The sequence below is a fragment of the Coenobita brevimanus genome, chromosome 43 (genome assembly GCF_032717465.1).
Source record: "Coenobita brevimanus isolate Jiangsu-jjx chromosome 43, ASM3271746v2, whole genome shotgun sequence".
NCBI lineage: Eukaryota > Metazoa > Arthropoda > Malacostraca > Decapoda > Coenobitidae > Coenobita > Coenobita brevimanus.
In genome coordinates, this window is record NC_136996.1 from 26050497 (window position 1) to 26075282 (window position 24786).

General features: G+C 43.0%; 2 protein-coding genes across 2 annotated transcripts in view; both read left to right on the forward strand.

The window, feature by feature from the left end:
* The window catches only part of LOC145397819 (bolA-like protein 2), a 41946-nt gene extending 23285 nt beyond the window's left edge, over positions 1–18661 (forward strand). Inside the window, exons 2-3 of the mRNA XM_080270847.1 lie at positions 282–376; positions 18530–18661. Of these exons, the coding sequence (XP_080126973.1) occupies positions 282–376; positions 18530–18629 (195 nt within the window). The 3' untranslated portion in view covers positions 18630–18661. The remainder of the gene's footprint in view (positions 1–281; positions 377–18529) is intronic.
* Positions 18662–18682: 21 nt separating this feature from the next.
* Positions 18683–19974, forward strand: Mvk (Mevalonate kinase). Its single transcript, XM_080270844.1, has one exon. The coding sequence runs from the start codon at positions 18683–18685 to the stop codon at positions 19832–19834; it is 1152 nt and encodes a 383-aa protein (XP_080126970.1). The 3' UTR covers positions 19835–19974.
* Positions 19975–24786: the final 4812 nt, after the last annotated feature.

Sequence of the window (24786 nt, forward strand, 5' to 3'; positions counted from 1 at the left end):
TAAAAAGAATATCACATGGATTCAAGTGGCTAATAACCTGAATGACTCTAATTGTACCTACATGAACCTGAATTGTTCAAAACTGATCTGACTTAACCCAAATTAGATGAAATGGCCTGACTGAGTGTGAAGTGGCATTGATGAACTTAGCTGTGTGTAATAGGCCGGAATGGATGTACAGGTTGTATACTCTGCTGTTATGGATCCTTTAGAAATTTGAATTGTTCTGACTGAATTGGTCTAGATATGAAGAATTTTAAGAGTGGTGTGTTTTGTTGCAGGAAGTGGCTGACCAGAGTGATGGCTGTGGGGCAAAGTTCTCAGTGGTGGTAGTGTCGCCCAAATTTACAGGCAAGCCTCTTCTTCAGCGTCACAGGTAAGTGATGTATCGGGGAGTCTGGTATACAGTACTTTATCACTAACTGCTTAAACAAATGTAGAATGGCTGAGTTTGCATAATGTAGTACTGTATGTGCTTCATCTTCTTAACTTATAAAGGTGGTGAGCAAGCCCTATATTTATGTGGTGATACCACCACCACCATCATCCTTGTCATGATGATCATTATTACTTTTGGTTTTATGTCTGTTTTTTGTGTAGTATGGGTCAGACAGGTTCAGCTGATAGCACTCCTCCACCTTGTTGGAATCTATGACAGCTCTGTTAATACCTATAGATCTGAGTTCAGCCCACACCACCTTGTCCTCTGTCTTCTTTAGTCAACCTCTCCATTGGTGGCCTGGTACCTCAATGCACCTCTTCACCCAGCTCTTCTGGTCCATCCTCTTGACATGTCCATGAAATATTAGTCTCCCTTCTGCTTCCTGATTCTTTCCACTCAGCCATCTTCTCAGTTCTTAGGATATCCCCTCATTCCATTGACCTTTACTTTTCTTATCCATCAGATCAGTTTCATATCATTCTGTTCTAGTTTCACCATATTCACCTCTTTTGCACCTCATGTTTCACCGCCATACAGTCTGACACTCCAGACACAGTTACCAAGCACTTTCCCATTTTATGGACAATTAAAACCCTCGAGATGTTAGGATGGGTAACTGTTTTGTTACTGTACATTACAGCCACTGTGCTATCAACACATGCCAAGGAGATAGAGAGCATTTGTAGCTGGATGAGTTGGAATGGGGCTTGTGGATTATGTAATGGGTTATCTGGTGGCATCAAGAGAAAATGGTAATGGCCTGTGAAGAGAACTACATTTCAGCAGTAGCTATAGAATGACCGGGAGAGAAACTAGGGATGAAGGCACAGATAGAATAGAAACCATAAGAGGGCAGTTTGGAAATTAGGACTTGTTTTGTGGAAGGTGGGGGCACTCACCATCCACTCACCCAATGTAGTGCTATTCTCGGGTGTCTGCCCTGTCCTCTCCTCCATCCTTCTTTCCTTCCATCTTCTGTCTTTCTTTCCTTCATTCTTTCCTCGTCTTTCTGCCTGCGGGTGACTTTACACTTCCTCTTCTGTCTTTCATTCCTTCATTCTTTCCTCTTCCTTCTGCCCGTGGGTGACTCTACACTGAGTGACAAGCCAAATGGTTTCCTGTACACCAGGAAACCATTTACTATGCTGGGTGGTAACCATATAACCAAATTTTGGCGCCTGGTGGTTTAATGGGTAATTATTGCGCTCCAATCGGATGGAGCCGGTGAAGGTTTATATCCAAGGGGTGGTTGGGGTTTATTGCTCACATAATGCCACTCAGGGATGAGTGAGGCTGGCCACTCTCATCTTAAATGCCAGGACCAACTGCCTAGCCCCAGGCTCCTACGCTCCTCATGGGGCAACGTAGGATTGGATGATGGATGGATGGATGGCAAGAGGGATCCTGTGAGATTCTTCAGTGCAGTGGCAAAGGTTTCACCAAAGTCCCAAAAGTAGGATGAACATGAGTTAGAAACAAAGGTGAGAAAATCACCAGAGGAGCATCCCTATCTGGCATTCAGAAAGAGGGTTATGAGAGGAAAGATGGTTCAAAATGTTCCTGTTATTTGTAGATACAGTGACTATAGAAATAGAAGAGTTTAAGCAATTGGGTAATAGAGGATTTTTTTTTTTTTTAAATGCGAAGAAGAAGGAACCAAGGGCCACAAGCCCGCAATAACTGTTCCTTCCAGAAGAAAAACAAAATACAAGAGAGCCAAATTCAAGATCCGTTCATTTTGAGATGCCTGGACACACTGCGTTTGAAAGACTGGAGATCATAGGAAGTAGGAAATACAGAGGGAGACAGTCCAGAGTTGACCTGTTGATTAGGAGTAGTTGCCTTCCTTCATGAGAGGCTGAATAAGAGCAGTACTGTACAGTACTAAGTAAAAATGAATGGTACAAGTTGAAGGATAAAGGCAAAAGAGTTTGTGGTGGCAGGGTGACTGAATAGAAGCATAGATCTTGAGAACAATAAGAGGGACCCCATCAATATTGTACTCCTTATCAGTGTTGAGGCAAGTAAGGGCAGAAAGCACATTTGAAGAAAATTTAGTAACAGGTTTGAAAAAGCAAGAGGGGGATGAGATAGAGGGATAACACCAGAAATATCAAAATCAGAGAAGAGTAAGCAAAGAGTTCTGTCTTGTCAGTAAAAGACACAGCTACAGAGTCATCAGAGCGCAAAATGGGAGGGAGGGAGGAATAAGTAAATTTACTAGAGAGTTTTTTGGGCTTTCACTCCCCAACTAACTTCTTTGGTACCCTGTCTAACTCTCTTTACCTCTTTCCAGAACATTTTCTTACATTCCCTCCACTTTACGCTCAAATTCCTTCCAAATTCCTCATCCACTCTCTTCTTACTCTCTCTTACTAATCTTTTCACCTCTCTCTTCCTCTCTACATATCACTCTCTCTTCCATCTCTCACCTTCTTTGACGCCCCTGTTTCTCTTCCACTCACTATATGCTTTCTTCTTTTGTGCCATAGCCTCTCTCACCTCTTCAGTCCATCATGCTGTTCCCAGCATCCAATTTCGTCTTCTCTTCACATCACACACCATCTCGCGTGCTACAAAGATTTCTTCTGTGAATATCTTGCACACATCTTGCACGTCCCCCATCTGCTCCAATCTATATTTACCTAAACGCTTCTCCACTTGCCTCTTATATTTTGCCTTTTTTCCACCCTTTTGTAACTTTTCTACCCTCCTTGTAAGAACTACTTCCTCCTGTCCTTCCCTTCTCCTATTTCTCCATTTTTTTTGGACATAGATTCTGACCACCACCAAGTGGTGGTCAGAAAGTCCACTCCCCCATCCTCTATATACTCTTTCATCCATTACACACCTTCTCATCCTTTCATCCACACACACACAATCAATCATTGCCTTCCATTCATTCAGTTCACCCCCCACCGTTCTCATCACTCGCCACGTATACCTATAGATCATTTTGTGCCTGAAGAGGATATTAGCTATCACCAACCCCTTTCCGGCACAAATGTCCACTAAACCACTGCCATTCTCATCCATCTCTGCAGGCACACCCCACTCACCAACTACTCCATCCACCATCACATTCCCTACTTTTCCATTCATATCTCCAATCAAAAACACTCTCTTATTCCTTTCAAACATTTCCATGCACACTTCCTCATTTGTCCAGAACTCTTCTCTCATTCTGCTTGCACGATCTTGCATTGGCGCATACACACACACAATCGCCCACATTTGTAGTCCAACTTTCAATCTTATCCACACAATCCTTGAGCCAACTGATCCATACTCTCTTATATTCTCCTTCTATCTGTTACTCACAACAATACACACTCCTTTTGCTTTCTCATTCTCACATATTCCCGCACATATACCCCATCCATACTCCCATTCTCTCATACTCTCATCTCTTCATTTAGTTTCAGTTAATCCACATACATCCATTTTGCACCCTCAAGCACCTCAACAATTTCTCTTTACACCCCTTACATTCCATGTTGCTATCTGTACCAAGTCCTTTGTTCAGTCCTTAGTGGTTATCTTTTGGTCAGTCCTGGTCCGAGGCTTCTTGTTTGTATTTTTAGTTGTTTTCTGGGGAGGGGCACCAATGCTCCACCAACCCACTTGAGGTCACATAGGGAACACATGTTGGTTGGTTATAAGGTTACCACCCAACGTTGTAAATGCTTTCCTGGTTAACAGGAGATCATTTGGCCTGCCACTAAATGTAGAGCTGCCCAAAAAACAGAGTACCACTACACTAAGTTATATTGGTATAAATTGTGTACCATAATTTTCGCTGGTGTTTATACTATACCATAAGCTAACAAAAACACACAACACTGATGAGTAAAAGTGTTGTGAAAGTACCGAGATGCAGTGAGAATGTGTTTCCACAGTGAAAATAACTTCCCAATATCCTACCACAATATTTTGCCCACACCATGCAAGAGCTAAGCATATGTCTACTGTACATACAGAATTTCATGAGCTTTCACGCGGTGTCTTCAGAATTTTGATACAACCAATAGTTATCAAGTAATCACCAAAAATTGTGCCCGTGCACCCTTCCCCCCCCCCCACCAAAAGCCAATAGAAGCCGACTATTTGAGAGTGTTGGCCTCGAAATAAAACATCCTCCCCTATGACGCAGCAAAGATTAACGCACTTCATGCTAAAACATAATTTTTGGTGACATCATTGTCCAGAGTTGCCAAATCGACATCCCTTTGGACCAACACGGTCAAGTGCATCATAGTGCATTATCGGTTCCTCTGCAGCCTAACACCATTTTGACCCATTTTGCGTCATCGTGCGTGAGGGGGTGAAACAAGTTTGATTAATTTAAGCCACACGTTGTGGAACAGTTGAGGGTAAGGCAAGGATGAAGGGATTCAGTTTTGAGAACAGTCGGTCAGAGACTAAGGTCACAGGGCAAGATACAAATTTGACCTATGTGTTTCTGTTTGTGAAGAAAACTAAAGCTGCATTAAGCTGCTTTGGACAGACTTGGTGGAAGGATTTAGGGTCTACGGTGGGGTTGACCTATTGTTTTTAAGAAAAAAATAAAGGTCAGTGTCACATGGCAAGGTCAGCTGAAACATTTTCAGTGATTTATACAAAATTTAGTGGAAGATCTGAGGATAAGGCAGGGATGAAGGGGTTCAGTTTTGAGATGTCAGTCAAAGAGATCAGAGGGCAGAGTCAAATATTCAAATATTCGATAAATTAGCATGGTTTTTATTTGATTTAGACCAGACTTGGTAGAAGGGTTGAGAGTCAGTCAGGGATGAAAACATTCAGTTATGAGAACTATATTTGAAAGTTCTTGGTCACAGGACAAGGTCAACTCAAACACCTTTGATCCTGTGCTGACCAAACTTGTTTTAAAGGTTGAGGGTATGACAAAAATGAATTAACTCGATTTTGAAAATAATATGTCAGAGTTCAAAGGTCATGAGACAGAGTCGAATGTTCAACCTCTAGACTGGTTAGAGGGTGTGATGTTGTTCTCTTTGAGTGCTCCATGTTTCATTATGGAACACTGGGTTGTCGAGGCTTGAGTGCTCCTGCCTTTTTTTTTTTTTTTTTTTTTTTCCCCCCCCCTCATGGAACACTGGGTTGTCGTATCATGTGATATATAGAGCTGCCATGTAGTTTATCGTGAGCCACCGTATCGTAGTCAGGGTTATCATAGGACATAATTATTGTCTCTGTCTATAGCTAGACTTCTTACTCCCATGAAGGGTGGCCACAGACAGATCGCTTCCATGTCACCCTGTTCCCTGTCATTTCACTATCCTCTCCCCAGCTTACACTTCATCTCTCATATACCTATCTACTCCTCCATCCCTCCATCTCATCTTTAGTCTCCCCCTGCCTCTCCTTCCCCCTACCTCAGTCACACACTCCTAGTTAGTCTCTCACCACTGTGCTAATTTAGGTTATGTGAGTGGGTTATAAGGTGGGCTTTCACTGAGGAATGGATATTTTTATAAAGTTAGCCAATAATGTGAATTATCGTTAGACACGGAAGCGCACTCTCTTACTGAATTAATATGGGTTTGAGTGGAACATTGGCGTGAAGTTACGTCATGGCTAAATGGTCTGTGTGAATTATGATTGGAAACAGTGAATAATATGGGTTTTCACCGGATACTGAATTGTGATATAGCACATGGGTTGTCATCGGGACATTGGGATATCATTACCGCGCACAAACTTAGTAAGTACCGTGGGAGTTGCCCCCAGTACTTGAGGTATCATTGTTTAAATTTTTCTTGCAGGCCGTTGGGACTGTTATTTAAACATTTCCATTGTCACCTGTAAAAGACATCCTTTGTATTGTTAACAAAAGTTACATAGGCACGCCCCTCTCTCTCTCTCTCTCTCTCTCTCTCACACACACACACACACACACACACACACACATATATATATATATATATATATATATATATATATATATATATATGCAGAATTTCTATGGTATTGTTTTGTATTTTATCAAATCACAAGGTTTTTCGACATGTCTGTTAATCTTCTTCCCATATTTTATTGTTTCAGCCAATCTTATGATTTACTGTATTTACAGGTTCTCTCATGCAAGCACCAAACCCGTTTCTTGCCTCTGTCTCTTCCTGGTCGAGTTGTTTTTCATCCTCGGTTGATTATGTACAATCAATATATTCGCTTTATCTGGTTGTTCAAGTTACTATTTGCAGGGTTTTAAAAATGGATACGATGTTTGGTGTAGTTCAATCCATAAAATAAATATCAAGAAAAAAAAAATACTCTTACAGGTGGTAACAAGAAGGAAATACCGTTCTTCGTTCGTGCACCTCTACTGGGCAGGGTTGCCAGGTGTGCGCGAAAAGCGCACAATTGGGCTCCTTTTGAAAAGAATTTGCGCGCTTTTTTGAAGGGTTGCGCGTTGCGCTTTTTTGGGCGCCTTTTAATGTGATTGGGCGCCTATTGGGCGCTTTCATAAGTGTGTAGGATATGAAGTTTAGGATATGAGTTAGACGACAGCATATAGCGTTGGCTCACACCCTTGGACGCATTGGGAGGTTTAAGCCCCTTGGGTCTTGACCCCTGAGTCACACTAAGGTCAGAATTTTAGGTGCAGCTGTTAATTACTAGCCTCATTGTGTGTGTGTGTGTAGACATGGCATATGTTGCAATGATTTTGTACCTAATGAGTCTATGTTGAAGCTGTTTTGTCAAGATATGTATGCAGCTGGGAACAGCGAAAGTGTCGTAGACATTTAGTATACGAAGCACAGCATAGACATACAGGGTTATACACCTTCTGAATATAGACTAAGTTTGTAAATTACTTTGTACTGTACCATAAATCTATTTTCCCATAGATAAACATGTAAATAATTGCAAAAGGGTTATACACCTTCTGAATATAGACTAAGTTTGTAAATTACTTTGTACTGTACCATAAATCTATTTTCCCATAGATAAACATGTAAATAATTGCACGCATTTATTTCTAAGTTATAGTTTCTTATGCATGGAAAGTGAACAAATAAAGGTAAGTTGTAGTGATGAATTGCACTTCTATAATATAGTTCTGTCTATTATAAAGTCATAAAGAAAGGAAAAAACAATTCGCGTCATCAAATTATGGCTCATAGCTGGATCAAGGCTTTAGTAACGGGTTGGGCGCTTTTTGGGCGCGTTTTCGGGAGAGATTGGGCGCCAACATCAGCCACCCACCTGGCAACCCTGCTACTGGGTGAGGGTTTCGTGTCTAATATTTTCGTTGGGCAGTACAGGTGTGCGACAATTCATCTTAGATATTTCTTATTATTATTTTCATCCATAAACAGTACTTTTTTGTCGAACACATCACCATACTGTTAACGTGACAGTATTTCATGAGTGCGATCCTTCAATGATTCTTGAGTCAAATACCGGTTTAGGAAAACAAGTAAATTCTTCGTCAACATGGGCAACACTAGCGGTGTGCTTCGAGTGGAACGTACGGTTCCACCCTCACTCGAACCCTTGACGTGTTATCGTGTGTGATGTGAGCTGTGCCGTTTAAATCCAGGTAACATGTTGAAAGCAACATTTAATTGGGTCAAAACAGTTATTGTTTTGCATATTCTGAGGAATACATAGTACAGCCAAGATTTTCAAGTAGATATTGAGTATATTGTGTACTATTATAGACTACAAGATAGCGTGAAATTTCTTCGAGGTAGAAAGTTTCTGTAAATTCTACGTATGCAGAAGAAACTCACTGAGGTCTTTATCAAGGAGCGGTGCGCAATCTCCGCAGCGAGCGTGACCTACGGCTGTCTTCGTTTCCTTACTGCTTCTATGTAGGCTATACATAATCAAAATACAGTATATAAATATACCTTTGTGGTAGGTGGAGGCGCTCACCATCCACTCACTCGATGTAGTGCTGCTCTCGGGTATCTGCCCTTTCCTTCCATTCTCTTCTGTCTTTCTTTCATTCTTTCCTTGCCCTTCTGCCTACGGGTGACTTTACACTCCCTCCTCTTTCTTTCCTTCATTCTTTCCACTTCCTTCAGCCTTTGGTTGACTCTACACTGAGTGAAAAGCCAAATGGTTTCCTGTGCACCAGGAAACCATTTACTATGCTGGGTGGTAACCATATAACCAAATTTTGGCGCCTGGTGGTTTAGTGGGTAATTATTGCGCTCCAATCGGACTGAGCCGTTGAAGGTTTATATCCAAGGGGTGGTTGGGGTTGATTGCTCATGTAATGCCACTCAGGGATGAGTGAGGCTGGTCACTCTCATCTTAAATGTCGGGACCAACTGCCTAGCCCCGGGCTCCTACGCTCCTCATGGGGCAATGTAGGATTGGATGATGGATGGATGGATATATATATATATATATATATACTGTACTGTGTGAGGCAGTTTGTGGAGTCAGGAGGAGATGCAAGGGTGTGCAAGAGCCAGCATGGTGGAATGATGAGGTGAAATGAAATGTGGAACGAAAAGAAGAAGGCATATAGTGAATGGTTAGCTAGTAGAGGTAGGGGAGAAGATGAGAGAGAGGTATATGTGAGCAGGAGAAGGGAGGTTAAGAGACTGGTGAAGGAGAATAAGAAGAAAATGGATGAAGAGTTTGGGAGGAATCTGAGTGTGAAATGGAGGGAGAGTAAGAAATTGTTTTGGAAGGAGGTAAAAAAAGTAAGGCAGTGTGAAAGGGGAAATAGTAGGGGAGTGAAAGATAGGAATAATAGATTGTTGGTGGAGAAGGGAGAGAAATTGAGGAGATGGAAGGAGCACTTTGAGGATTTGTTGAATGTAGAGAGTGAGAGCAGTGTGAGTATAAGTGGTTGGGGAATGGCTGGGAGAAGAAGAGATGAGAGGAGGGAGGAAGAGATCAGTAGGGCGGAAATAGTGGAAGCGATGAAGAAGATTAAGTTGGGAAAGGCCCCAGGAATTGATGGAGTGTGTGGTGAAATGCTTAGGTATGGGGGTGAGATTGTTGTGGAGTGGATATGGAAGTTGTGTAGATTGGCGTGGGAAGAGGGAAGGGTTCCAGAGGACTGAAAATCAGGTATAATTGTTCCTTTATACAAAGGAAAAGGGGAGAGAGAAGTATGTGGTAACCATAGGGGTATTTGCCTTCTTAGTGTGACTGGTAAAATATATGGTAGAATACTCATTGATAGGGTTAGGCATATGACAGAGGAGCTAGTTGGAGAAGAACAAGGGGGATTTAGGAAGGGAAAAGGGTGTGTAGATCAGATATTTGTTCTAAGATGTTTAGTGGAGAAGTATCTAGAGAAGGGAAGGAAAGTGTATGCTGCCTTCATGGACTTGGAGAAAGCTTATGACAGAATAGATAGGCAAGGTATGTGGAAGGTATTAAGAATATATGGAGTGGAGGGGAAATTGTTGAGTGCTGTGAAGAGTATGTACAAGGAAGCTAGGGCTACGGTGCGAGTGGATGGTGAGCTGAGTGAGTTCTTTGATCTCGATGTGGGACTGAAACAGGGTTGTGTGATGTCTCCATGGCTGTTTAATTATATACATGGATGGGGTTGTAAAGGAGGTGTAAGGCAGGGCAGTGGCCCTAATGAATGAGGGTGAGATTTGGAAGCTTCCGTGTTGCTGTTTACTGATGATACAGTATTGTTGAGTGAAGATGAATGGGAGTTGCAAGGTTTGGTGAATGAATTTGGGACAGTGTGTAGGAGGAGGAATCTGAAAGTTAATGTAAACAAAAGTAAAGTTATGGTGTTTGAGAGGAATGAAGTCACAGAGTGTGCAGTGAGGTTGGGTGGTGAGGATATGGAGAATGTGAATGAATTCATGTACTTGGGTAGTGTGATGAGTAAGGATGGAACTTTGGGGGATGAAGTGTGTGAAAGGGTACAGCATGGAAGGTTGTTGGTACACTGAAAGCAGTGATGAGAAATAGTGAGGTGAGTATGGAAGTTAAGAAGTCAAGTCTCTGTATGATAGTATTGTGATCCCTACCGTGACGTATGGAAGCGAGGCGTGGACCTTGCAAGAGGGGAACAAGTCAAGAGTGAGAGCAGTGAAAATGAGTTACTCGAGAGGAGCATGTGGAGTGACGTGGAGGGACAGGCTGACGAATGAAGAAGGGAAGGAACGTTGTGGGGTAGATGTGGATGTGGTTGAGAAGGTTAGGAGAAATACACTGAGGTGGTTTGGACATGTGGAGAGAATGGAGAACGAAAGACTGACTAAGAGGGTGTATGTAGGTGAGGTGGAGGGAGGGAGAGGGAGGGGCAGACCGAGGATGAAGTGGAGGGATGGAGTTGAGAGGTATATGAGGGAGGGGGGGTTAGTTGGGGGGAGGGTAGTCAAATGGTGGGTGACAGAGCGACTTAGAGGCATTTTGTCTTTGGCCACCCTTTGCGAGATTAGGGCGTCGGGCTATAGATAGATAGATAGATAGATATATATATATATATATATATATAATGGCCTAGCTCAATGAATTATATTGATACATTAGCCAAAATAAAGCAACGTCTTAGGTTGCTGCAGTGCAGAACATACCCCTCCCCCGTTTTTTTCCCTATGACTGCGTTAACCTAATATCTTTTTAATTATGATAGTAAAGATAAACTTGAAGTCGATGGAGAGAACACATATGAAAATAGCGTACATTTTTGCCATCATAAAGTATATAAGCACGTTATATACAGCATAAAATATTGCCATTATCAGTGATCTATTAACAGTGCGACTTACACACATCTTCATATGGGAGGGCGGTGATAGTTCGGACACTTAAAAAAAATATACTGTATATATATTTATAAAAATTCAGGTTTAAGCAGGAGGTTAATATGGTTCATGTTAAAATGTTGCCACATCATTTGGCTCTTTAGGTTGATAATATGAAATTCTTAGCTCTTTTCAACTTTAAGCTATAGTTAACGAAACACAAGTGACTAAATCATCCGAACCATCCCTACCAGTAATGATGGTTCGGACAGAATGGTGGGATAGTTCGGCCATATGTATTACTCGGCATATTCTTGAAATTATGTGAGATGGATTGGATAAAAACAAACATTTACTAATTCAAAGACATTTCATTTTCCTAAAGTACAATATTAAACTTCAGAATCCAATGAACTACATGATATTGCAAAAAAAAAAAAAAAAAAAAAAAAAAAAAAAAAAATTATTATTTAATAACTAAAGTAACTTTCACCAGATTTATTTATCTATCTATCTATTTCTATCTATAGCCCGACGCCCTAATCCCGCAAAGGGTGGCCACAGACTTAAACGCCTCCAAGTCGCTCTGTCACCCACCATTTGACTACCCTCCCCCCAACTCACCCCCCCCTCCCTCATATACCTCTCAACTCCATCCCTCCACCTCATCCTTGGTCTACCTCTCCCTCTCCCTCCCTCCACCTCACCTACATACACCCTCTTAGTCAGTCTTTCATTCTCCATTCTCTTCACATGTCCAAACCACCTCAGTGTATTTCTCCTAATCTTCTCAACCACATCCACATCCACCCCACAGCGTTCCTTCACTTCTTCATTCGTCAACCTGTCCCTCCACGTCACTCCACATGCTCCTCTCAAGTAACTCATTTCCACTGCTCTCACTCTTGACTTGTTCCCCTCATGCAAGGTCCATGCCTCGCTTCCATACGTCACGGTAGGGATCACAATACATCATGCAGTGACTTCTTAACTTCCATACTCACCTCACTATTTCTCATCACTGCTTTCAGTGTACCAACAACCTTCCTTCCCTGCTGTACCCTCTCATGCACTTCATCCCCCAAAGTTCCATCCTTACTCATCACACTACCCAAGTACTTGAATGCACTCACATTCTCCATATCCTCACCATCCAACCTCACTGCACACTCTGCGACTTCATTCCTCTCAAACACCATAACTTTACTTTTGTTTACATTAACTTTCAGATTCCTCCTCCTACACACTGTCCCAAATTCATTCACCAAACCTTGCAACTCCCATTCATCTTCACTCAACAGTACTGTATCATCAGCAAACAGCAACACCGGAAGCTTCCAAATCTCACCCTCATTCATTAGAGCCACCCCCACATCCACTGCCCTACCTTGCACCTCCTTTACAACCCCATCCATGTATATATTAAACAGCCATGGAGACATCACACAACCCTGTTTCAGTCCCACATTGAGATCAAAGAACTCACTCAGCTCACCATCCATTCGCACCGTAGCCCTAGCTCCCTCGTACATACTCTTCGCAGCACTCAACAATTTCCCCTCCACTCCATATATTCTTAATACCTTCCACATACCTTGCCTATCTATTCTGTCATAAGCTTTCTCCAAGTCCATGAAGGCAGCATACACTTTCCTTCCCTTCTCTAGATACTTCTCCACTAAACATCTTAGAACAAATATCTGATCTACACACCCTTTTCCCTTCCTAAATCCCCCTTGTTCTTCTCCAACTAGCTCCTCTGTCATATGCCTAACCCTATCAATGAGTATTCTACCATATATTTTACCAGTCACACTAAGTAGGCAAATACCCCTATGGTTACCACATACTTCTCTCTCTCCTTTTCCTTTGTATAAAGGAACAATTATACCTGATTTCCAGTCCTCTGGAACCCTTCCTTCTTCCCACGCCAATCTACACAACTTCCATATCCACCCCACAACAATCTCACCCCCATACCTAAGCATTTCACCACACACTCCATTAATTCCTGGGGCCGTTCCCAACTTAATATTCTTCATCGCTTCCACTGCTTCCACCCTACTGATCTCTTCCTCCCTCCTCTCATCTCTTCTTCTCCCAGCCATTCCCCAACCACTTATACTCGCACTGTTCTCACTCTCCACATTCAACAAATCCTCAAAGTGCTCCTTCCATCTCCTCAGTTTCTCTCTCTTCTCCACCAACAATCTATTATTCCTATCTTTCACTCCCCTACTATTTCCCCTTTCACACTGCCTTACTTTCTTTACCTCCTTCCAAAACAATTTCTTACTCTCCCTCCATTTCACACTCAGATTCCTCCCAAACTCTTCATCCACTTTCTTTTTACTCTCCTTCACCAGTCTCTTAACCTCCCTTCTCCTGCTCACATATACCTCTCTCTTCTCTCTCTCATCTTCTCCCCTACCTTTACTCGCTAACCATTCACTATATGCCTTCTTCTTTTGTTCCACAGCTCATTTCACCTCATCATTCCACCATGCTGTCCCTTGCACACCCTTGCATCTCCTCCTCACTCCACAAACCGCCTCACACGCTGCGCCTATCTCTTATATGAATATCTTACATACGTCTTCCACCTCTTCCATCTGCTCTAGCTCATACCTTCCCAGTCTTTCTTCCACTATGCTCTTATACTCTGTCATTTTCTCACTATCTTGCAATTTCTCCACCCTTCTCACAGGAGTTGCTTCCTCCTGTCTTCCCCTTCATCTCCTCAACTACTTTCTTTGCAGCTCTACCTTGGCCATCACTAAGTGATGGTCCGAGACTCCATTCCCCCACCCTCTCCACACTCTTGCATCCAACACTTGTCTTCTCATTCGCTCATCCACACACACGTAGTCTATCATTGCCTTTCGTTCAACAAGTTCACCATCCATCCTCCTCATTACTCTCCATGTATACCGGTGGATCATCTTATGCCGAAAGTAGGTGTTGGCTATTGCCAACCCCTTACAAGCACAGATGTCCACCAAAGCACTTCCATTCCCATCTACGTCAGCTGGCACACCCCACTGACTAACCACTCCATCCACTCGTACATTCCCAACTTTGCCATTCATGTCTCCAGTCAACAGCACTCTCTCGCTCCTCTCAAACTTGTCCATACACGCTTCTACACTCGCCCAAAACTCATCTTTCACTCTTGCCACTCGATCCTCTGTCGGGGCATACACTCATACAGTCGCCCACGCTTGTATACCTACTTTCATCCTCACCCATACAATCCTTGCACCCACTGTTCCATACTCTCTTATATTCTCCTTCCACTTCTTACTTATCATCAGACATACTCCCTTTCTTGCCCTCTCATTTTCATTGACTCCCGCACATATACCTAAACCATATTCCCATTCTCTCACCCTTAGTTTCAGTCAATCCACATATATCCACTTTTGCATCCTCAAGCACCTGAACAATCTCTCTCTCTTTCACTTCATCATTCACTCCTCTCACATTCCACGTTCCCACCCTAAGAATGTCCTTCGTCCGTTCCTTAGTCGTCAACGTATGGTCCGTCCGGGTCCGAGGCGCTTTGTTCGCTTTTTTAGTTAGTTCTTTTTACGGGATGGGGCACTAACCCACCACCAACCCTTTTAGTTGCCTCGTACGACAAGCAGGGATACTGTCTCTCTCTCTCTCTCTGTTATGCAGCGTGTTCCCGACTGGGTCAGCACTAGCAAGGAAAGGAAACACAAACACCATTGGTCAAAAGAAATATAGAAATATATAGCTAAAAATAATCTCTACAGGCACTAAATTAAAAAAAAAAAATCAGTTAATAACTTCATTGTGACTTCCGTCACACGATTTCCCTTCTCATGGGAAAGCATCAACCACATGAAAAATAAGTTCTAAGGTGCTGGGAATAGTTACTGATGGCAGCACAACACCCCCGGGAGGAGCCTATGGAGGGGGAGACAGAGTGTGACCTGACCTCAGGCGACAGGGACATAAGTCCACCCGGGCCACGCGCCCCTATGACCCGGAACTCGCCCCCCGCCTCCATAGCAGGAAACAGAGACTACCTTGCGGGCAAGCTGACTCTCAACGGGATCGGGGTGGAGCTACTTCCTTAGCTCCAAGCAGCACCCCAGCGATGGCCAGCAGCCGCGCCCTTTGTGAGACGGGCAGTAGCCACTCAGCCCTTAAGGAGACGGCCGGTAGCCGTTTGGAAGGCCTTCAGGAGACGGCTGGTAGCCGCTCTGCCCTTCAGGAGACGGCCAGTAGCCGCGCTGGGAAGAGAAAGGTACGTCCCCTCTCCTCCTGTAGTCGCCTCAGAGGACAGGACACAGGCGATGGCTGGTAGCCTCGTTCGTCAGCAGGGGACGGCCTGCAGCCGCTCCTCGTCGGCACGTCGTCCTCTATACGGGGCTCAGGCGACGGCCGGTAGCCGCATGTACAGGCAAGTGACAGCCAGTAGCTGCACTTCGCCTGCATCCATGTCAGGGAGTCGGGCCCAGGCGACGGCCGGTAGCCACGCCTATGACGAAGGGACGGCTGGTAGCTGCCCTTGTTTCGCTGCCCACGGGAACCCAGCGACGGCTGGCAGCCGCACTGGGGAAGAGCACCAAAGCCCTTCGCCCCCTGTGACTCCACTACGAGAGGGCATTCTGCCATCAGACCTGCCAACCGGCGGGGGCACAGACGACCCTACTGTCCACCACCAGCAAGGCAACTTTCAGGAGGAAGGCCTCAGCCTTGAGGATCCGTGGAGAGGCCCTGTACTATCTCCAGGGCAATTCTCTGCACATCCGGCCCCAGAGGTGCCCTACCTGACGAATTCCGACGGAGGTTGATGCCACAGCCCACTCCTGACAGCGTCCCAGACAGCAGGAGACCGCAGCCAACGGGCCCCTGAGGCTGCCCCCAGGACCCCCAGGCAAGACCTCTCCCCACCCCTACGCAGACGACACTCGTCCTCCATCGGGCACCTGTGTGAGTGCTTCAGGAAACTCTTCGGCACCAGTCCCAAAGACCGAACCCAGTTCCCAGCCTCAACAGTGCGGGGCCCTTCGCCGCATACAGCCCCGGATGAGAGAGGACGCCCCTACAAGTGAGCTCTCCCTCTGCCCTCCACCAACACCGCCACCCTACCCAGACCCGATAGTGAGTGACAGTGGAAGTGCAGTGACAGTGAAACAGTGACATAGACACTGGGCAGTGTGTTAGAATACTAGAGGGAAACTAGGCCCAAATTCTATCGGTGTTACAGTACCAGTGACCTAAAATATTGGGCCTTGTGTAAGAATACCAGAGGGAAACTAAGCCCAAATTCTATCTGTGTCACAGGACCGGGAGTGTAAACCAACAGTGAAACGGTGACAGGGCGGCAAGAGAAGCCGAGCAGCGATTATAGTGACGAGTGACTGTGTAACTCGGCTCTAGTAATATAATACTTCTGCAACATAAGACCTATAGCCACGCTACCTATCCCAACCACAGTATAAATTTCCCTCAAAGCTAAAGTGACTGATTCCTCTGTCCAACACCTTAAGTGCTGTTCATTGTACTATACACTTTTATCCTAAACTATTATCTCGACAGTATCCTGCGAGATACTGCTACTCCTGATCTCAGTACATGTTATATGATTGCCTAGATTCCTGTTTGTGACATCTACCTGTTCCACTTTAGAATTTACCAATAAACGTGTAAGGTTGTTGCCCTGAATTTTTGTGCCCTGTGTCTCTCTCAGTTTACTAAGCTCTGGTCTAGAAAGGGAACCTAGCTGCTGAATAGGTGTTCAAGGGACGGGAAGCCAACCCTTAAACACCTAGCATAACAAGTTCAGTACCCTTTTCCCGGACGTTACTTGTTTTTAAGTAATTATTTTTCACATTATTCAGCTGTGAGTTTAATAAACTGTTCTGTGTACCAAAACTTACCTCAGTAACATTCAGCTTCACAGCTTGGTTGACCCACAAGTTTGTACCAGAGAACACAAGCCCCAAGTCTCCATCCAGTGACTCCCTTTTGCCCTTTCCCACCTCATTCATGCTCCTCCTGCTTGCTAACTCCGCTCCTTTCTAAGCAAAGATTTAGGTGCCATCTCATGACTGAAAAATTTCCTGAGAACCGTAGTCCTAGATTGTACCCTAATAATACTGTAGCATTGTGATATCAATATCATCAGTTTGTGAACATGATTGTCCTCAATGGAGGTGTCAAACATGTGGGTGTTTAGACAATCAAATATTCTCTGAATAGTAATACTATATGAGATGTGTAAAACCGCTGTGGAAATAACTTGTGGCATAGGCTGATGTTTTATTTTTTTATTTATTTATTATTTTTTGCAAAATTTGAAAGCATTTCTCAGTTTCATGACTACTGTACACTGTCAGTTGCATAGAGGTTACCTCCCCTGTCTCTCTTGCCAATAGAATTGCCCAAATAACTATAGCCTTTACATGCTGATACCAGTGCTTATGAGAAGGAAGAATCTTTTTCTTGGCCATTTAACATATCCATTAATCTTACTGAATTAGCATCGAGATAACGGTATTTCTTACTTTTGAAATGTAATGTCATCTCATTTCAATGAATTCCTGTGGCCATTTTTGCATCTGTAAGCTGCTTTGGGAACCATAGCACTATATTTTCCGGACTCATTGGCTGATTTCAAAAAGTGTGGGCATCAGGCAGGGTGCAACATGGCTGCCACGACACCAGTGCCTCCCTGGCACTGGACACACAAACTTCGCAGTGGCTGCCACGAGAAAGCCCCTCCATATTACAGAGCTCATTGGAGAAACTGCCAGTGCTGAGTGAACCTTTATTTTAGAAGTTTGGAATAGCATGCTTGTATCATATTTCATGAATATTAGTCTGACATTGTGTGTCATGCAGTGAGCTGATTAAATACATTTTACTCTTCCCACTTAATCTGAATCATGAGGCCATACAGAAGAGTTGGTTGTAAGGGAATAAGAGACTTTTGAATGCTATCATCTGCATCTAAATTAATTCATCATTATCATCATCATCATCATCATCATCATACCAACCTCTTTTCCTACCTAAGGATGGAAACTTGTTTTACTCCTGTATGCTGTATTTGTCTTATGCCATAATACCATTGTATTCATCCATGCCTTACATCATGTCCCAAACAGTCATAAAACATGATCCACATTTAGTAATTTTACGGAGTTTTCTTTATTTTTACTTGAATGATGTATGACTCGTACTCTTGTAAACAACTGAATCTTTAATTATTTATTAAGAGAATTGCAAAGGACTACCACTCTCCCTGCACTCATGGCATGAGAGAGAGAGACACACACGCATGCACGCACACACGCACACACACACACATAGATTTTCATTTAATCTTTTTTCTTTCCCCCAGGTTAGTGAATAGCACCCTAGAAGAGGAACTGAAGACCATCCATGCTTTCTCCATGAAGACTTTGACTCCAGAGCAGTGGGAGCAGCAACAACAGTCATAGAACCTATAACAGTCAGTCCCTTATTAGTCAGAATATAGTGAGAAAGTTGCATCATGGACTCACAGGCCATCAGGGTAAGTGCCCCTGGTAAAGTTATCCTACATGGAGAACACTCTGTTGTTTATGGCAAGAGAGCCATTGCCCTTAGTCTTGACCTCCGCACACATCTAGTACTTGTGCCTGGTGGTAACTCAGTGACCATTGATCTGCCGGATATTGAAATAAGCGAATCATGGAGTGTGGAGGCCATGAAGGATCTTGCAACTAGACTTGGATGTAAACTTGAAGCTCAGCCGACATCACTGTCTGATAATCAAGCCTTAGAGTTGCGAAGGTTTTTAAATGTTCCTGCCGAGACAACCAGTCCAAGAAAACTTGCTTTACTGTCATTCCTGCATCTCTATTTATCCATTTTGCCTCAGCCAGTGGGAATGAAGATCTCGGTGACTAGTCAGCTGCCAACAGGAGCAGGACTGGGGAGTTCTGCTGCCTATGCTGTTTGTGTGTCAGCAGCTTTGTTACGTTTGGCAAAAGTTACTAACCTTTGTGCTTCTGCTTCTTCAAATGAAGTTGCTGATCATCACCTTGCCATCAGCATGAAAGATGTGAGTGCCTGGGCCTTCAAAAGTGAGCAAATAGTTCATGGAACTCCCTCTGGAATTGATAACTCAATTTGTACTTTTGGTGGAGCAGTCAACTTCAAAGGGGGTTCTTGTTCATCTCTTAAAATACCACCATTACAAGTACTTTTAGTTAACACTGGAGTTCCAAGAAGTACCAAAGTCTTGGTTACAAGAGTGAGGGAAAGAAGAGACCGATTACCAAGTGTGGTAGACCCTATATTAGATGCTTTAGATGCCCTAGCTGATCGAGGACTGGAAGTCTTATATCAGTTAAGCGCAAATCGTGAAGACCAAGCCATTGACTCAGCATTCAAAACTCAGCAAGAACTGGTTGATATGAACCATGCCCTTTTGTGTGCCCTTGGAGTGTCTCATCCCAGCTTGGATCATCTAGTAGGTATAGCAAGCAGCCATGGTCTCCATGCTAAACTGACAGGTGCTGGTGGAGGTGGGTTTGGGGTGGTGGTGCTGGGGAAGCAGGCAGATTTAGATGTGGTAGCAGCCTGTCGCAAGCAACTCGAAGACTCTGGCTACCAAGTGTGGACAACGTGCCTTGGAGCCCCTGGCCTTACATTCCACTAACTACCTCACATCACACCATGAATTATGAATTATGTCAGATAAAGGAATATGACACAGTCTTGCACAATGGGCCTGTTTGGTAAATACAGTAGTGTACTTTGCAGTGTCAGTGGTGATATGTACTGTTCACCTCCCCCTCTACCCCCCCCCCCATAAGTAAGCATGTACTTGAATGGCAGGTTTTGGGACTGAAATAAACAATATAAAGATGCAAGGACTATGTTATTAATACCTTTTAAATGCATAATGTTTATGGTATGAATTTTTTCAAAAAAATGATTTTTGATGCCACTGCATTGGAATGAGCAGATTATGGTTATTAAGAATAATGTAGAATTTTTAAAAGCTAAAATTTGCTTCTTTTTAAGTGCATGTAGTGCATCATAGTGGGTAGAGGAAGATGGAGAATAGTGTAAAGAGACAAAATGACATTAAAGACAGTAGGGAGTGAAAAGCATCAGAAAGGAAGTTGAAAGGAGACTGAGATGCTTGTATATGTCAAAAGTATGGACCAAGGAAATTAGGTGAAAAGATTTAGAAGTGCCGAGCTACCAAGCCAAGGACAGAGGATGAAGTGCTGTGTACCCAGATTTAGATTTATTACTAGGCAGCTGGTGCAGAACAGAGCAAAGTGGAGGCATGCTATCAGGTAAAATTATCTGACTAGTTTTACTTAGAAACCATATGTAAAACCAAACAATGGTGATGAGGTGGAATGGGAGAATACTGGCTGAGAGAAAAAGGTTTGCAAAGGCAGAACAGTGGAGGTAATGGACAAAGGTGGATTAGCCATTGGGCCGGAGGGCCAATGGGCCTCCAAGGGGGAAATACTGATACTGTATTGTAAAACTAGGTTTTGAAACATTTGCAGCAAGTTTTAGGCTAAATTGTTTTAGATTTAAAAAATTACAAAACCTAAGATGCATTTAGTAGTTACTGGTCACATTTCAGTACAGTACTAGGTATTTATTTACCTAGTTGTGATATGCAGGAAATGAGCTACGCTCGTGGGGTTCTGTCTCTGTTTCTTAATAAGTCAAATTTTGCTTTAGACTCGTTTAAGTTTTTAGACTGGACGATCTCTTTATCCAGGTTATTCCACAGGTCTATACATCTATAAGGAAAACTATATTTCTTGATGTCCTTCAAGCAGCTTGGCTTCAGTTTCATTCTGTGTCCTCTTGTTACTCTCTTATCCCATAAAAACAGATCTTCTCTGTCAATTTTATCTACTCCCATCATGGTCCTGAACACTGCAATCATGTCGCCCCTCTCTCCTTTCCTCTAAGGAAGGCAAATCCAGCTTTTCCAGCCTCTCTCTGTACGACAGATCTGCCAGACTGGGGACCATCTTAGTTGCTGTTCTTTTTATTCTCTCAATTTTATTTATATCTTTCTTTTTGTGTGGGGACCACAGTACTGTTGCATATTCTAACCTGGGGCAGATCATGGCCACTATCAATTTTTTCATCATCTCCTAATCCATGTAATGAAATACTACTATTATGTTAGTCAAGAGTTTATACATCTCTCTAACTGTCTTGTTAATATGTTTTTCGGGAGGCAAACTATCTTGGACCAGCACTACCAAATCTTTCTCTTCTCTCGCTTTTGTGATAGGTTCATTACCCATCAAATAATTCAGTGATGGCCTCTTGGTACTTCTGGCTCCAAGCATGTATCCTATCCAGATCCTCCTGCAGCATTTTACAGTCCTCCTCTGCCTCTACCTTCCTCAGGATCTTTGCATCATCAGCAAACAGACTTGCATAACTGTTCACTCCCTCTACCATATCATTGACGTAAATCAGGAACATTACTGGCGCCAACAAAGAGCTCTGGGGGACTCCACTTGTTACGCGTCTCCATCCAGACATCGTGTCCTTTATTACTGTCCTCATTTGTCTGTCTCTCAGAAAGTCTCTCATCCATTCCAGGAGGTTTCCCTTCAGTCCTGCTATATGCTCTAGTTTCCACAATAGTCTCTCATGGGGTACCTTGTCGAAGGCCTTTTCCAAATCTAAATACACACAGTCCACCCAACCATCTCTCTTTTGTAGCACGTCAATTGCTCTTGAGCAAAAGCTCAACAAGTTGGAAACACATGACCTTCCACTTCTGAATCCAAACTGACTTTCAGCCAAAATATTCATCTCTTCCAGACATTTCATCCATCTATCTTTTAGGATTCTCTTGCACAGTTTTGCAACCATGCTAGTTAGGGACACTGGTCTGTAATTCAGGGGTTCTTCCTTGTTTCCTCCCTTATAAATTGGTACCACATTTGCCCTCTTCCATTCTTGAGGCACTTTCCCCTCTTCCAGAGAACACACAATTAAACCATGAATCTTATCCACCAGTTGTTCTCTGCATTCCTTCAGTACCCTATTAGAGATTCCATCTGGTCCTGGGGCTTTCCGTACATCTTGAGTTTCCAGTAATTTAAACACTTCCTGTACTTCCACTTTTATGTCTTTAATCACTACATTTCTAGTCACTCCCTCCCCTTCCGCAAACTCGCTTTTATTAATGAAAACTGACTGGAAATGTTTGTTCATTATTTCTGCTTGCATTGCCACATCTTTATAGACTTCTCCATCAACTTTCAGTTTGGTGATTCCTTCCTTTTGTTTCAATTTGCCATTGACAAATCCATAAAACAGTTTGGGTTCATCCTTACATTTGTCTATTTTACCTTTTTCAAAGTTCCTTTCTTCCTCTCTACGTATTCTTGTATATTAATTTCTAGTTCTCTTATATTCTTCCTTTGTTCTGTTATTACCTCTCTTCCTCCAGTTGTTCCACGCCATGTCCCTCTCTTTTTTTGGTCTCATACACCTTCTGCTAAACCACTCCTTTTTCCTGTTTTCCTTCCCCCTTACTCTTGGCACATATTTTTCCAATCCCAAATTATAGAGGTCTTGAAAGATTTCCTACTTCCTCTGTATCTCTCCTGTTTCTCTGAATTTTCTCCAATCCGCATTTTCAAAGAATTTTCTCAATCCTGTAAAGTTTGCTTTCCCAAAGTTGTATCTTCCCTGCCTATAAAACTCATCTCTTGGCACCACGTTCCCTATTATCATCTGGAATGCCATGACCACATGATCACTTTTTACTATAGGACAAAGATATTTCAAAGATTCTATTATATCAGGTTCTGTGGTTAGCATTAATCTAATCTTCCTGGTGTGTCCTCACCTCGGAATCTTGTCTCTTCTTTGACCCACTGCGTCATTGCATTGTTCATTGTTATATTTAACAGTATAGTGCCCCACAAATCTTCACTGCCTCCCGAGTCCCACTTCTCCCAGTTCACCTCTTTGCAATTAAAGTCCCCCATTGAAATTATATTGTTGCTTTTCTCAGTCACTTTCTGTATATAATTAGCCATGTCTCACAACATCTGGTAATCATCATCATTCCATGCTTTTGTCTTAGGGGGAACATATACTACTGCCATATCTCTCCCACCATTCTCTCCAGTTTCTAGTTTCATATTACTTCAGCCCTACTCTCTCCCATTTCCACAGTATCTACATTTATGTTGTTCTTCACTGCTGTCATCACTCCTCCCGTTTTTTCTTTTCTGTCTCTTCTCCACAGTTTGTATGTACCATCTCCCATATGGACATCAACATTCTCTCTTAAATTAGTCTCTACAAAGCACATATCATCAGGTTCATGAACTCTCAAGTCATTGATTTCCAACCTATCTGATATTAAACCATCAACATTACTATATGCCACTTTCAAATTTTTGTTGTTGTTTTACCCTCTTCTCTCCTTCGGTACCACTTCCTCAATTTCTGATCCATAACTCTCCAATAAAACACTGTCTTCTCTTCTTCCATTCTCTGTTCGTTTTTTGCCTTTGCTTCCTTTACTAACTTCTTTATTTTAGCTCTTTCTTCCTCATTTGCATCACTCCTTATCCAAACATTTTTGAACCCCTCTTTGTCTAATAATTTCCAAGTTCTACTGATGATTTCATTTACCATTACCTGGTTCTTAAACTTTACCTTCAGTGGCCTCGCCCCTCCTTCCTTGTACTTTCCTAACCTAAGCACTTCTTCAATCTCCTCGTGAGCTTCATTGTTACCTTCCATAACTACTGATATTATTTCCTTAACCTTACTCAGTTCTTCTTTTTCTCTTTCTGATCTTACTGTCATACACTTTTCTTTTACTCCTGAAATTATTACACATTTCTTCTTCTGCTGCATCCCTGACTAATGCTTCTCTGCTTCTCAGTACCCTAACCACTTCCTTCTCCACCTTTTCCTTACTTTGTTGTTCTATAACGGGAAACACATTACAGTAAACTCTCCATTATCTGGCATCATTCTATAACGGATGCAAAAGCTTATAGAGGTTGGGGGAGTGGACTTTCTGACCACTACTTGGTGGTGGCCAGAATTAGGATCCAAGTAAGATGGAGAAATAGAAGAAGGGAAAGACAAGAGGAAGGAGTAGTTGCAAGGAGAGTGGAAAGGTTACAAGAGGATGAGAAAAAGGCAGAGTATAAGAGGGAAGTGGAGGAACGATTGGGCAAATGTGAATTGGAGCAGATAGGGGATGTGGAAGGTGTGTGCAGGATATTTACAGAAGAAATATGTGCAGCATGTAATGTAGTGTGTGGGAGGAAGAGAAGACGAAGGGAGGTGCAAGGAACAGCGTGGTGGACTGAAGAGGTGGGACAGGCTGTAGCACAAAAGAAGAAAGCATACAATGAATGGATGAGAAATAGGGGCGTGGAAGAAGTTGAGAGGCGGAAGAGAGAGTTATATGTAGAAAGAAAGAGAGAGGTGAATAGATTAGTAAGAGAGAGTAAGAAAAGAGTGGATGAGGAATTTGGAAGGAATTTGAGTGTAAAGTGGAGGGACTGTAATAAAATGTTCTGGAAAGAGGTGAAGAGAGTAAGACAGGGTGGAAGCGAGGTTAGCAGGGGAGTG

What these genes read in the sequence shown, in the direction of transcription:
- Mvk (XM_080270844.1), top strand. Translation starts at nt 18,683, where the DNA reads ATGGACTCACAGGCCATCAGGGTAAGTGCCCCTGGTAAAGTTATCCTA.